This window comes from Andrographis paniculata, unplaced genomic scaffold (genome assembly GCF_009805555.1).
Source record: "Andrographis paniculata isolate CXL003 unplaced genomic scaffold, ASM980555v1 Contig5END, whole genome shotgun sequence".
Classification (NCBI taxonomy): domain Eukaryota; kingdom Viridiplantae; phylum Streptophyta; class Magnoliopsida; order Lamiales; family Acanthaceae; genus Andrographis; species Andrographis paniculata.
Genome location: NW_026137595.1, coordinates 3,059,550 through 3,074,927, shown reverse-complemented (window position 1 = coordinate 3,074,927; position 15,378 = coordinate 3,059,550). Strand labels below are relative to the sequence as shown.

Below are 15,378 nucleotides of genomic sequence, written 5' to 3'. Positions count from 1 at the left end.
AAGACATGCAAAGGTTGGATGAGAGAGAGAGAGAGAGAGAGGAGGAATTGGAGCAAAGTGGTGTGTATGTGTATGTGTGTGTGTGTTTTGTTTGTGTATTGTTTCAGGGAGAATGAGGAAGAAGAAAGTTTGATTCTTGGGATTTCAGACAACATTGGCTGGGAGGGAATTCCGGTAAGAAATTATTTTTGTATATATAATATTAGGGTATTATTATAATTGATTGGTTTCCCATATTTTCAGTTGAGGATTGGATATTCTCGTCTTGGTTGTAGAAAGTAACCAACATTTTAATTTAATAACTAATGAAATTTGTATTTTGAGTTAGGTAAATTATTGTATCTAAAGAAAAGAAAAATAAATCACTACTTGATATTTTTTAAAAATGTATCCTGTGCTTGGATGAGCTTGTGAAGTTTGGGAGTATTTTTAGTGGTAAATTTTACTATGGAAACTAGTTTCTGAAAAGAATATTTTTTTAAAAAAATAATAAATGATAATGTGTGGTAAAATATTTTATAAATAATTACTTTAACATCTATAAATACAATAATTAGTTATACTGTAAATTAAGCACTAGGCAGCACACAACTAACAAATTATTGAATAGGGACTTGTACATTCTTACCATCCATGGATGTTCTAACTTCATTAGTAAAAGAATCTGCATTCGTACAATGTTATTAAAAAAATTAAAATAAATAACAAAAACAAAAATTATAAGTAAGCTAGGTAAAGGGAAGTAAATCTTGAAATCTGAGTCAGATTCTGAAGCCCTCTCTGCTCGATTCTTACATTTGTTTGCAGATGGCTCGATCAATTTAATTCAATTCTCCAGTATCAATTTCACCACCTGGATCTGGATCTTCATCAATGTCTCTTAATTTCGTCGCCATCGATCAACCAAGGCAAATTAGATTTTATCACATCCAAATTAAATGTATAATGGAATAGAGCAAGTTTATAATAACCTCTTATCTAACTTTCGGAGCTTCAATCTGCAGTTTTGCTCATTAATCACCATTGTCTTGATGATTGCATGCGCCAATAAAATGAACAGCAATCCCAACAGAAGAATTGAGCACCGGATCAGGGGTGACGTCAGAGCCATTGGCAGGAAACACTACATCAATTTGGTGAGGCTTTACAGCTTCTGCTACGATCCGTTCATGACTGTCCTCATTTATGAGTTCATGGAGAATGGGCCACTTGAGTTCAGAAAGGATCGGCAGCTTGGGAGAAACTGCACGAGATTGCAGTTGGTACAGCAAGGAGCATCGCCTACCTGCACGAGAGTGTCAGCATAGAAACATTCAGTGTGACATTAAACTGAGAAATGTGGTTCTTGATGAGAATTTCTGCCATAGGGTTGCAGATTTCAGGCTGTTGAAGCTCTGTAATCGACACAAAAGTCATGTGACACTCGCAGGGTTCAAGAACTTCCCATAACTTATAAATGTGACACCTACAGCTTCAGAATATTGCTGTTTGAGATAGTTGGGAGGCAGGGAAATGCCAGTCTGGTGGCAGAAATGAGAGTCTCAACAGGTTCCGATGAAATTGAGGGAGGAGTCCGATATAGTGTCACAGCCCAATAGTTTTCAGTTGAGATTTGAGAACTGATGTGATAAAGCCACAGGTTGGGTAGGAGAGTGGCTCAGAAAATACACTACAAGTGAAAGCAGAAAGCCCCGATTCATATGGGCATAAGACGGCCATGCCTACCGTAGCTAAGTACGAGATAAATGTGGCTACAATACATTGTAAAGGCACTACAAAAGATTATCATCCTAAGTGACTTCTATTTGCTGTACCACGAAAAACGTAAGTGACTTTAATAAACTACGAATGCCGTATTCCATTATTTCCCAAGAACTTTCTCATACTCTTCTGCTCATATATCACACGCTCGATCATCCTAATGGTGAGCCGTTTTTTATGAAATGGTAAACAACACTGCGGTTTTAAAACATGCAATTTATAAATAGAAGAATGTCCGTAACTCCGTATCATAGTAGCAGTACTATGTAGTAAAAATTATGGTTTTAACTAGTGCCTACATTTTCTTCAGAAAATATAAAGCAACATGCATACTTATTCTTCAAGACAAAATTCGAATTCCATTAAAATACAACAAAAGACAGAAAGGGTTTAGCTTCAACAACACAGCTTTACCAACACATGGAACAAAAAATAAAACCATATTTATAAGAACAACTGGTCTTCATTAAAAGTACAGTATTTATATTGATAATAACTACAATGCAGCAAAGACGCATATTCTTCAGAATCTTGGTACCATGTATGACAGTTTCGGCTTTCTAATAGTGCACTAATGCAACCACAAACATTTTCTAGCATTTAACAATGCTCGGGATGGGTTGTAATGATCGCACCAAAACACAGAAACCAAAATTTCCATGCATCTCTCTATTAACCAAAACAATGCCTACCATTATACAACAAAGCCTAATATATTAATCATTCTAAAATGGTAAAAGAGCCATGGTGATTACCTTAGGAACCGAGGAGGTTTCTAAATGATGCTGCTTTAGAGACAAGACGATGACGATTACAGCGACTGTCTCTCTCCCTGATCCACGATGTACAGCTAAAGACATCCTTTGTATAGCTATAGCCACACTGACTAAAGGACAGAGGATTGAAGCATTGGAACAATGTTCTTGAGTCTCACCAACAATTCATCAGAAGTAGTACTCCTTCTGTTTGACTTCTCTTGGGAAAAATACGGTAAAAGCTCTGCAACTTTTTCACCTTCGGGTAAATCACAAAGACATGCTAATATAGTGGAATTAACTGCAGCATCAAGGGGAACACTATCGGCTGCCATTTTCTGAAGCAAATTGATCACTTCTACCGTATTTCCTTCAGCTTTAAATCCCTTAAGCAAAGCATTGTAAATATAGGCATCTGGTTGGAGGGAAAAAGATTTGAATCTTTCAAATATGCTTTTAGCTTCTTCCATCATTCCTAATTTTGAAAACCAACTAATAAGTAATCCAAAGGTCACAATATCAGGTGGCAAACCTCTGCGCTGCATATCCACCAGTAATTTGTTGCCTAACTGAAAGTCCCCGGATTTCATGGTAGATTCAATCATGATGTTGTACGAGAAAACATCAGGTTCGCAACAGCCACCACACATATCTCTAAATAAAGCTCGTACTTGCTCCAAGCTGCCCTCTTTGCATAAGGCTGTCATCAAGAAGTTGTAGTCGCACGTTCTTGGTCGAGGACCACTTGATTGCATTTTCATAAAAATACCTTTCGCAAAGCTGATTAAGTTATTACTGCATAAACCATGTAACATTGAGCCATATAGCCTGGAGTCTGGAATTAGCCCCTGGTTTAGAAACTTGTTCCACAACTTCAGAGCTTTCCTCACTTTTCCAACCTTGAAATAAGCTCCAATTAGGATCGAGTAAGTTGCAGCATTGTGTTCATCCATGTCACGAATAATCTTTTCTGCCTTTCTAAGATGGCCGTTGCTGCACAGACCGTTGAGTAATATATTAACCGTACACGAATCAGGCTCAATGCACTCATCCGACTTCATAAACTCGAAAACTCCCATAGCAAAACCAATTTTACCATGGTTGAACAGCCCTTTCAATAAAGCATTGCAAGTAAAAACATTAGGTTTCTCACCTTTCTTCAACATCATTTCCAGAATTTTAGTAGCATCATCAAGCAATTCTGCCTGGCATAGCCCTTCAATAAGAACATTATACGTTTTATTGGAGGGTTCTTCGCCCTTTTCCAGCATGAAAGCAAACAATTCCACCGCTTTGTTGGCCATCCCTGCTTTAAAAAGCCCGTCAATCATCCCATTAAACAACACAGCATCAGGCCGAATACCATCCTTCAACATATTATTGAACATCTTCTTGGCCTCTTTCAGTTTCCCCTTCTGACAGAGACCTCGCATCAAACACGAATACACCTTCAGATCTGAAGAAATCCCTTTATTCAGCATCTCATGGAAAAGTTTCTTTGCTTCATCAACATCCCCTTGATTACAATATCCATTCATAAGTGTGCTGTAAAACCTACCATCTGCCTCCAACCCTCTCGTCGACATCTCTTCCAACAGCAGCATTGCTTCCTTCACCTGACCTTCATGAAAACAGCAATGGATCAGAATATTATATGTGATTAAATCGGGAGCAATCTCTGCACATTCCATCCTACTCTTCACACTCATGGCTTCATTCAGTTTCCTCTCCTCGCAAAGTCCCTTCAACAAAGTATTAAAACTAACTTTGTCCGGATTAATCGAATTCCTCTCCATTTCACCTAAGAATTCCTCAGCCCTAACAGCTAAGCCATTGCAGCAAAAACCATTCAATATGATATTAGCGACATAGACACCGATTTCAAACCCCCGCTTATACATCAAACCAACTGCTCCCAAAGCAGATTGACACGCACAGAAATACACCAAACAGTCAACCAAACCAGACAACGAGATATACGTCGGCTTCTTACCAGCGCTAGTCATTTCTTCGTAAACCCCAAAAGCCATTTTGTACTCCTTATGCTTCGTGAGACATTGCATGAGAACATTGCAAGTAGACTCCGACAGGACAGCGCCCGAATCCAAAGATCGCTTGAACAGATCGAAAACCTTCTTAGCTTGGACGGGAGAATTGGATTTCCTACACAATGAAGTAATCTGGGAGTCAACCGTTTCTGAATTTTCTGCTGAATTAAAACAGGAAACAAAATCCCCGATTGAAGTGAAGCGGTTGAAAAGTAGGGCATTCGGTTTTGCCAAGTGGAAGCATGGATTCAAACCCAAAGTGTTCCTGATCTTTGTTGATGCCATGCCTGCGCCGTTCTACATCAATCTTACGTTGTCTGTGACGAATTCAACTACAGATAAAAAACGTCCCGAAGCCCCAGGATTCCATAGTGCTCACAGCACAGAAGCGATGCAATGAAATGTCAGAACGACTTTAGGGCAAAGAGCAAAGAAGGAAGCAGAAATAGTAAAAAGTCGTTGTCACACAACAAACACGCTTTCTTAAAATCGCTGTGAGAACAATGCGACATTGAGGTCGTATGGAAATTAGTTTTTGAACCACTTTTAATTTATTTAGGCTGCGTTTGCTAGGGAGGTTTGCCCAAAATTCATTATTTATCCAATTTTTTTTTTAAATACATCAAATCAAATATTTATTTTTTATTTTTATATTATACTAAAAATCAATTTTATATTCAAAATATCAAGTCATAATGATTTGATATGAGAATTTAAAAGAATATGATTAATAAATAAATAAAAATATATTAATAAAATTAATTTTCATATGATATAAATAAATTATAAATTAAAATTAAAATAACTGATTAATTTAATTAATATTTAAAAAAATATAAATTATAAAATTTATATCTGTTGATTGATTTTTTCAATAATAAAAAGTAAAATCCGAAAATAGAAATTATCTTCGAATTTGATAAAATAAATGTTTGAGATTAAGAATCTCTAAACAGCGTACGATACATAAATAAAATAGGAAAAATAACTACTACAGACAGTAAAAGTAAAGGGTGATCCCCAAAAGAAATTCCAGTGAGTTTGATGTCGATGGAAGATGTCTTTGCCAGTTGCGAACCCCCTCTTTAAATATTCCCTAAAGAAACGTTTTAAAACTGTCGTCTGTTCGATTACAGCAACCGCCGTCAACCGCTCACTAAATCCTCTTCCATTGACAAGTGTCTTTAACCGTCTCGCCAACAGCTCCCGCCAATTACAGGACTTAACCGGCTCGACCGACTGACCAATCCAGATACTAACTGGTCACTAGACCAAAAGACTCATTGGTCGCCCAATCAAGCGACTACCATCTGGTCCCGGCTGAACAACTATTTGTCCAGACGATTCATTGGTCGTCCAATCAAGCGACCAACTGGCCGCCCTTTCAAACTACTAAACTACTGTCTGCCCAAGTGACCGGTCAATCGATCACGCGATTAACAGGTCGCCTAATTAAACGACCAATTAATAGACCTTTCCTTTTGTCCGACCTCCGTGTCTGACATCTCATCTTTCTTCGTCCGACATCCTTACCTCCGTATCGGCCGTCTCATCTTTCTTCGCCCGACTTCCTCTTTCGACCGACCTCCGTATCGGCCGTCTCATCCTGCTTCACCCGACTTCCTCTTTCGACCGACCTCCATATCGGCTGTCTCATCATTTTTCGCCCGACTTCCTCTTTCGACCGACCTCCGTAATGAGACGGCCGATACGGAAGTCGGTCAAAAGAGGAAGTTAGGCGAAGAAGGATGAGACGGCCGATACGGAGGTCGGTCGAAAGAGGAAGTCGGGCAACCGATACGGAGGTCGGTCGAAAAAGGAAGTCCAGCGAAGAAAGATGAGACGGCCGATACGGAGGTCGGTCAAAAAAGGAAGTCGGGCGAGGAAGGATGAGACGGCCGATACAGAGGTCGGTCAAAAGGAGGTCGGGCGAAGAAAGATGAGATGACAGACACAGAGGTCGGACAAAAGGAAAGGTCTATTAATTGGTCGTTTAATTAGGCAACCTGTTAATCGCCTGATCGATTGGTCGGTCACTTGGCCAGAAAGTAGTTCAATCGCTTGAAAGGGCGGTCAGTTGGTCGCTTGATTGGACGACCAATGAATCGTCTTAACGAATGGTTGTTCAGCCGATTGAAGGGACCAAATGGTGGTGGACAGGAGGTGGAAACTACCAAGCTGGAGTACGTCCGCCTGATTGGTGTCTAGCGACCAGTTAGCATCTGGATTGGTCGGTCGGTCGAGCCGGTTAAGTCCTGTAATTGGCAGGAGCGGTTGGCGAGACGGTTAAAGACACGTGTCAATGGAGGAGGATTTAGTGGGCGGTTGACGGCTGTTGCTGTAATCGAATAGACGACGGTTCCAAAACGTTTCTTTAGGAAATATTTAAAGAGGGGGTTCGCAACTGACAAAGACATTTTCAATCGACATCAAATTCCCTAGAATTTCTTTAGGGGATCACCATTTACTTTTACAGTCTGTAGTAGTTATTTTTTCTATTTTATTTATGTATCGTACGGTGTCTATAAATTTTTAATCTCAGATATTTATTTTATCAAATTCAAACATAATTTCTATTTTCGAATTTTACTTTCTATTGTTGAAAAAATCAATCAACAATATCTAATTACTTTTTTAAAAGTAACATGAATTAAAATAAAATATATATATATATATATGATATTATATGTATGATAAGGCCTGTAATTATTTTCCTTATACATGTTAATATATTTTTATTTATTATTTAATATTTTTGTATTTTTTTGTAAATTAAGATTTTAATTTTAAATTACAAGTAGTTAAAATAATTTATTATCTTATATACTCTCTCCATCATGAAACAATAGTGATATTTGGGTTTAAAATGATATTTAGAAAATAATAGTATTAAAACGGCGTATAATGTAAATAATAAAATACTAAAATATCTTTAAGAGTGTATTTGTGTAAAAAGTAATAATATTTGTATAATAATAATAAAAAATAAAAATAAAAATAATATTACGATAATATGATTATTTATAAAAATAAAACTACGACGGACGAAAATGAAAAAAAATGAACTATTACTTTGCGACGAAAAAGTATTTTTTGTTTTATTTGTAAAATATATTAAAATATTGACTTAAAAGCATATATAAATATTATTTACTTATTTATATATTTTTTATTATATACATTTTATATTAGAAATAAATAACATAGATTAAATTCATTGAAAGTTGTATAATAAATTAATTACTAATTAACATAATTAAAATATACATATATATTAGAAATTTATTTTTTTATACTTCTAAGTTCCAAAATAGATGACTTATTTGTTTCGGGCATGGTTAGTTATATAGTATAGATTAATAAATTATTAATAATAAATTATGGTATTATTTTATTATTTTTTATATTGAGTAGCGTTGTTATTATTTTAAAAAGACAAAATTGTTATTTATGTAGTATAGATTAATAAATTATGATATTATTTCATTCCCTTTGTCCCATAAGAAGGATATTATATTATATTTTTGTTCGTCTCAAAACACTTGTATAATTTCCTAATTTAATAATTGTACTACCTACCTAATATAATAAATACTCTATCAACTTAAAATATATTGCACAAACATCATTACTTTTATATTATACAATATTAATAGGGGTATTTTTGTCTTTTTTACTAAAAATCAATATAATACTAATATTAAAAAATCTACGTGTAAAAAACAAATTGTGTTCTTTGTTGCGGGAACAGATGGAGTATTATTCTTTATATTAAATAGTGTTATTATTATTTTAAACAAACAAAATAACATAAAATCTCATGTGATTTGCTGAAATGCTAAAAGTCTCTATGGTCCAAAAATTTCATGAAACATACTCGTAATTTTTAAAATATTGCAAAAAATACACTCTCCATTAATATTTCGGAAATTGTAAAACGCACGCCTAACCTGCAAGTGGTATCACAAAATCATATTGAATAGGATATGAAATTACAAAAATAACTCATCGTTTGTAGAAGGTTAAATCGAAGACGAAGAGAAATGAAAAAAAAAAATTATTCATACTGGAAAGGAATTGAACAGAATATAAATAAAGGAAGAAGCGGAAAACACTTTATAAATATAAAAAACACATTTTAACCAATATATTATTCAAGTCCACTTTGTACTGATGTTGCTTCAACATCCCCCATAAGCTAAGCTGAAAAAGCCACAAAGGTTGAGCTTGGAACAATGACGATGGAACAGAGAAGATGACAAATTCTTTGTGAATATATCAGCAACTTAAGAGTCAGAGCTAATGGAGAGAGGATCCAAAAGATGCTTTTGATAAAAATCTCTAAAAAAGTGACAAGTAATATTAATGTGTTTTGTCATGTCATGATGAACTGGATTGACAAGCTTGATAGCAGGCTCATTATCACAATATAATGGTATAAGAGTAGGAAAAAAATCTTCAAAGCTTCCTGAACATAAGTAATCCAAGCAAGTTCAGAGGCTGCAGAGGCTAAGCTCCGATATTTTGTTTTAGTGGAGGACTTGGACACTACATATTATTTCTTTATTTTCCAAGAGATCAAAGCACCACCTAAAAACATGTAGTAACCACTCAGAGATCTTTTGGTATCTGGACAATTTCCCCGATCTGCATCACAAAACCCAGTAAGATGCATAGGGCTGTTTGAAGGGAAGAACAATCCCAAATGAGAATTTTTTTGAAGATATTGCAGTAAATAGAGAACTCCTCTCCAATGATATCCAGTAGGACAATGCATGAACTGACTTAGTTGCTCAACACCAAAGCAAATATCAGGTCTGGAAAATCAAAGATATAATAGTTCACTAACAATTCTCCTAAACAACTTAGGCTGCCCAATATAACCCTTTTTTTCTTTAACTTTGTAGTATGAGGCAATGGAGTATGGGCGTTCTCATTGGAAGGAATGGACAAGTCATCCATAAGATCTTGGATGAATTTAGATTGAGTTACCAAACAGCTCGAGGAAGACATTTGAAGCTCCAGTCCAAGGTAAAAGGATGTCACCCAAAGATCTTTAATGGTGAACTTGTCATGTAAAGCCTTTTTAGTACTGAGAATGAAACCCAAATCATTGCCTGTTAGAAGGATATCATCCACATAAACAATCAAAACTATGGTACCAACATTGGTGAACTTTACAAAAAGACAATGATCATAGGGAGTTCGAGTAAAGCCAAGAGTACAAACAAAATCGGTTAAAGTTTTGTACCATTGTCTAGGCACTTGCTTGAGTTTATATATGGACTTTCGTAATCAGAAAACCTGATTGGAGGAAAAAGACAGACCATGAGGACAATCCATGCAGAGTTCCTTGTCAATATCACTATACAAAAAGGCATTGTTGACATCCAATTGATGTAGATTCCACTTCAATGTTGTTGCAAGAACAATAATTAATCTAACTGTAACATGCTTTGCAATAGGAACAAAAGGTTCATGGAAATCTTCTCCATACTTTTGTGTATAACCTTTCGCTATAAGTCGAGCCTTATATTGGCTTACTGTGCCATCTAGATTGCAACATCTTTGTTTCAGGTCGTCTTCGTTACTGCAATATGAGAAGCGACAGCAGAAACACCGGGGGAGGGATGGGAGGTTTAGGGGATTCGAGAATGGCGGTGGGTGAAGTAATCGGCGGAAGAAGATCGACGACAGAGTTTTTTAAAAGGATTGACAGGGGTGCCGGAGGGGGAAGTCTTGCTCAAATTGATTGCATTATTTTTACATTATTTTAAATACAAGTTTCTTATTATTTTTTAATAAAAATATATTACTTTTTTACAAAATATCTAAAAATAACAAAATAAATATATCAATAATAATTTCACAATTTTCAATAACTAATAATAAAAATTATTAAAAATCTTAAACTTCAAAGAATACAATTGACTATTTTTAAATAAAATATAAATATTTTCCATTGTCATTTTACATATAAACAGTTAATAAAAATATATATATTTACCAAATACTTTAAAACAAAAATTAATTGAATTAGTTAATCAAACCATCTAATTGAATCAACTAATAGCTAACCATTAATTGAATCAGCTAACAGCTATCGACTAATTGTCAAATCATCCATTGTCTAAAACTTAAATTCAATACGTCCCAACTCAATTCAATCATTTTTTTGTTTATAACAGTAGATTTAAAAAATAATATTTTATTAATTAATGAAATATATACTCGCTCCGTCCCTTGAAATAAGACATTTAGAGTTTTGTAGTAGACAAAGAAATAATAATATTTTATTGGTTAGTGAAAGTGTATAAGATATTTCAATATTTTTGCCCTTTGATTTTTTGTATAAAATAATTGTATGTGTAATGGTATATTTGTAATTTAAGTAATAATTAAATATATTTTTGTATTAATGTATGATTACTTTTTCTATTGAATTAAGACGGAAGGAGTAAAATATTTTTATAAAAAATTATGAGTATTTTGATATTTTAAATATAAATTATTAAAAAAAAAATTAATGAGACAAAAATATATATGTATATTGTTGTACACATAACTATTACAAGTATATTACATAGTTTACACGTACGTGTAGTGTAGATGTTTTATAGCCTAATTTTTGAACTTTAGTTACCTATATACATATGGCATTTTGTAAAGATATTCACTACAAGATAATATAATAGAGAACTCCATCCACCTCTCCCTTCTTTGTATATATATATATATATATACAAACTCATATATATATATATAATAACTTACTTATACATATATATTATGTTTGTTTGGGGTTTGGATTTTGAGTTGGGATTTGAATAGTAAAAATTTTGAATTTGAATAGTGGTGTGATGTGATATAAATAGTTGTTGATGTGATGTTTTGAATGTAAAATTGTTTTTTAGTATAATATAAAAAATAAAAAAGAGGTGTTTGATTTGATATTTTTTGGGACAAAAAATTGGATGAATAGTATAAATCTAATCCAATCCCCCAAACAAATACACCCATATATACACTCACAGCTGCACACACATCTACATATATATTTACTTTATATTATATATTATATACAATTATAAAATTGTGGTTAGCGGTAGAATTAATTGATATTTTTATTGGTTAATCCTATACTAATATTACAACACGTTGTCAGCATGATTATATATTTTAATTTCTGCAAGATAATATTCTATATTTTAGCTATTTATTATGTCTAACTTTGTCAAACAAGAATTTTTTCATCTCCTCGTTTCTGACCAAAATCATATGGCCTGGGCTCACGACGTGAAAATGCATTTAGCATCAATGGACTTGAAAAATACCATTGTCCGGGATAAAAATTCCCTGAGACAAGATCGTACAAAGGCCATGATCTTTTTGTGCCATTACATCGATGAGACACTGAAAATGCAATATGTGACATGGGAATCCCCACTTGAATTGTGGGAAAAATTAAAAGAAAGATATGACCACTTAAGACTGACTTTATTGCCAAGGGCACGACGCGAATGGTAAAGCCTACGGCTTCAGGACTTTAAAACAGTCCAGGAATATAACTCTGTCATGTTTAAAATAACATGACAACTGCATCATTGTGGTGAAAATAAATCTGAATCTTATACGATGGAGAAAACTTTCTCCAATTTTCATGCCTCTAACATGATTTTGCAGCAGCAATATCGCGAAAGAGGCTTTCAGAAATATTCTGAGCTGATCACTTATCTTTTGCTGGCTGAACAAAATAACGAATTGTTGTTGAAAATTGCGAATCTCGGCCAACATGTGCAAATCCATTTCCAGAGGCAAATGCAATACAACCGTCAAATCTGGTGCATAGCCGTGGGCAAGTCAGAAATTAACGGATTGATCGCGATCAAAATAAAAATCGCGGACGAGGCCGGACCAACGAATACAATCACAATAATTATCAAAACAGACCCTGATATGTGCCAAATCAGCGATATAATGATAGAAGGCCGTACAGATCTCAACAGAAGTTCAACACCCGAAGAAACATAAACAATGACGATGAATGCACCCGGTGTGGAATCAAAGGCCATTGGGCCCATATTTGTCGCACAACCAATCACTTGGCTAAATTGTATCGGGTCTCAAAAGAAAGACATGAAGAATTGTCCCCAAACAAATCATGTTGCCCATGATGACACATTTGATTATGTGATGAATGAAAATATCACGCACCTAGATGTCGATGATCTGCTTGACATAGCTGATGATGTTAAATGATAAAATGTTGTTATATCTCATTTATTAATTTGATGTTTTCTGCCCCCTTTTTATATTATTACCCCATATAATATAAATCTATTTTGGTTATGTTACTAATACAAGTTTTTTTTATTATTTTTACTTTTTTGCAAAGATATGGATGCCAAATATTTTGTAGCCGATGTCAATATATGTCTTATCGACAATGCTACGACTCACAGCATTATGAAAAATAAAAGTTATTTCTCTCACCTGAATATAAGAAAGACCATTATTGTTACTATTAGTGGTGCATCTAAAATGATTGAAGGCTGAGAAAAAACCACTATATCTCTCCCTAAATGGACAAAACTGGCAATTGAAAATGTCATGTTCTCGAGCAAAGCTCGAAGGGATTTACTGAGCTTCATTGATATTCAGAAAAATGGGTATCACATTGAAACATTGAACTAGGCAGAAAATGAATATCTCATGATAACTCAGATTGTGAATGGAAAAAGAATTGTGAAAGAAAAATTGCCATCATTTTCTTCCGACTTGTATTACTCAAAACTTAGTGCCGTTGAAACATAATACCTAGTAGACCAAATGGCTACTAGCGAATTTAAAACTTGGCACGATCGACTTGGGCATTTGGCAATGTAATGCTAAGGAAAATTGTTGAAAATTCAAATGGTCACTCATTGAAAAAGAAAATTATTTTGAGTCCGAATGAATTTGCTTGTGCTGTCTGTTCCCAAGGGAAGTTAATAATCAGGTCATCTCCAAAAAAGGTTGGATTTGAATCTCCAACTTTTCTAGAAAGAATTCAGGGTGATATTTGTGGACCCTTCAAGTACTTTATAGTACTAATTGACGCGTCAACGCGATGGTCATACGAATACTTGTTATCTACTCGCAATCTAGCTTTTGCTAGACTACTTGCACAAATAATTAAATTGCGAGTACAATCTTCAGATCACCCGATAAAGAAAATATGTATAGATAATGCTGAAGAGTATTCATCACATACATTTGATGATTACTACATGTCAATTGGGATTACTGTGGAACATCATGTTCCCCATGTACATACGCAAAATGCCCTGGCTGAATCCCTTATCAAAATATTGCAATTAATTGCTAGACCATTGTTAATGAGGTCTAAACTTCCCGTATCAGCTTGGGGACATACTATATTGCATGCAGCCGCCCTCGTGAAAATAAGGCCGACAAGTTATCACTGTTATTCCTCTACTCAATTGGTATCTGGAAAAGTACCAAATATATCTCATTTGCGAATTTTTGGGTGTGCTGTTTATGTGCCAATTGCGCCACCCCAACGCACGAAAATGAGACATCAAAGAAGGTTGGGCATATATGTCGAGTATGAATCACCATTAATTGTGAAATATCTTGAAATAACAACGAGTAATCTTTTTACCGCAAGGTTTGTAGATTGTCATTTTGATGAATCTTATTTTTCGACATTAGGGAGAGACAGTAATCAACTAAAAAAGAAAAATTCATGGAAAATACAACTTGAATTTGATCCTCGTACGAAACATAGTGAATTTGAAGTTCAAAGAATTGTGCATTTGCATAAAATTGCAAATCAATTGTTTGATACTTTTAATGATGCTGCAAAAGTTATGAAATCATATATTGCATCAGCAAATGCACCAGCTAAAATAAATATCCCAAAAAGGAAGGTGTCGAGTGCTAATGAACATACTGCTCGCGTAAAACGTGGCAGGCCGTTGGGTCCCAAGGATAAGAATCCACGAAAGAAGAAAATTGTAAATACTGGTGACGAGATCAATAAGGTCATATACCTGAAAAGGTTAGTACATCCCCTGAAGAGGCTAATACTAAAAATTCTAATGAAAGTGATGATGAAGTTATTGAAACTTCTGTTAACTATACCATCAGTGGAAAATATTATAACAGAAAGAAAAAAAAATGTTGATAATGCATTTGCATATTCTGTAGCACTCGACATAATGAAAGATGATAAGAATTATGAACCAAAATCAGTTGATGAATATCGGCAAAGAGATTATTGAGCAAAATGGAAAGACGCAATTCAATCTAAATTGGATTCATTGAATAAACGGCAAGTATTCGGCCCAATAGTCCAAACATCTGTAAATGTAAAACCTGTTGACTACAGGTGAGTGTTTGTGAGGAAAAGAAATAAAAATAATGATATACAAGATATAAAGCAAGACTTGTAGCCCAAGATTTTTCTCAGGGCATCGGTTTTGAAAAAACATATTTGCTGGTCATTGATGGAATAACATTAAGGTATCTGGTGAGCCTAGCAGTTCGCGAAAATCTTTATATGCGATTGATGGATGTAGTTAATGTCTATCTTTACGGCTCTTTAGACAATGATGTCTATATGAAAATCTCAGAAGAGATTAACATACTTGAATCATTCAAATCAAAGCAAAAAAATAAAATAATTCATATTCCATCAAATTGCAAAAATCTTTGTATGGGCTCAAGCAATCGGACCGAATATGGTACAATCGTCTCAGCGAAAGCTTAACAAAAGAAGGTTACATAAATGACCCCATTTTTCCATATAT

The 15,378-nt window shown here is 34.4% G+C and overlaps 2 protein-coding genes across 4 annotated transcripts; one reads left to right on the top strand and one right to left on the bottom strand.

Annotated features, from left to right (window-relative positions):
* Positions 1-18: 18 nt before the first annotated feature.
* LOC127258762 (uncharacterized) lies at positions 19-1,848 on the top strand. The gene is made up of 2 exons (XM_051285746.1): positions 19-174; positions 1,005-1,848. Exons 1-2 carry the CDS (start codon positions 19-21, stop codon positions 1,305-1,307), a joined length of 459 nt encoding a protein of 152 aa, XP_051141703.1. The 3' UTR covers positions 1,308-1,848.
* LOC127258760 (pentatricopeptide repeat-containing protein At4g28010) lies at positions 570-4,966 on the bottom strand. 3 transcript variants are annotated; one of them, XM_051285744.1, is made up of 3 exons: positions 4,510-4,966; positions 2,517-4,137; positions 570-1,285 (listed from the first exon to the last, which is right to left on the bottom strand). In XM_051285744.1, the coding sequence occupies exons 1-2, from the start codon at positions 4,847-4,849 to the stop codon at positions 2,648-2,650; spliced, it is 1,830 nt and encodes a 609-aa protein (XP_051141701.1). In that variant the 5' UTR covers positions 4,850-4,966; the 3' UTR covers positions 570-1,285; positions 2,517-2,647. The 3 variants fall into 3 exon arrangements, with proteins under 3 accessions (XP_051141701.1, XP_051141700.1, XP_051141699.1); XM_051285743.1 differs by having other exon boundaries at positions 2,517-4,679; positions 4,819-4,966; XM_051285742.1 differs by having other exon boundaries at positions 2,517-4,966.
* Between the last annotated feature and the right edge of the window lie 10,412 nt (positions 4,967-15,378).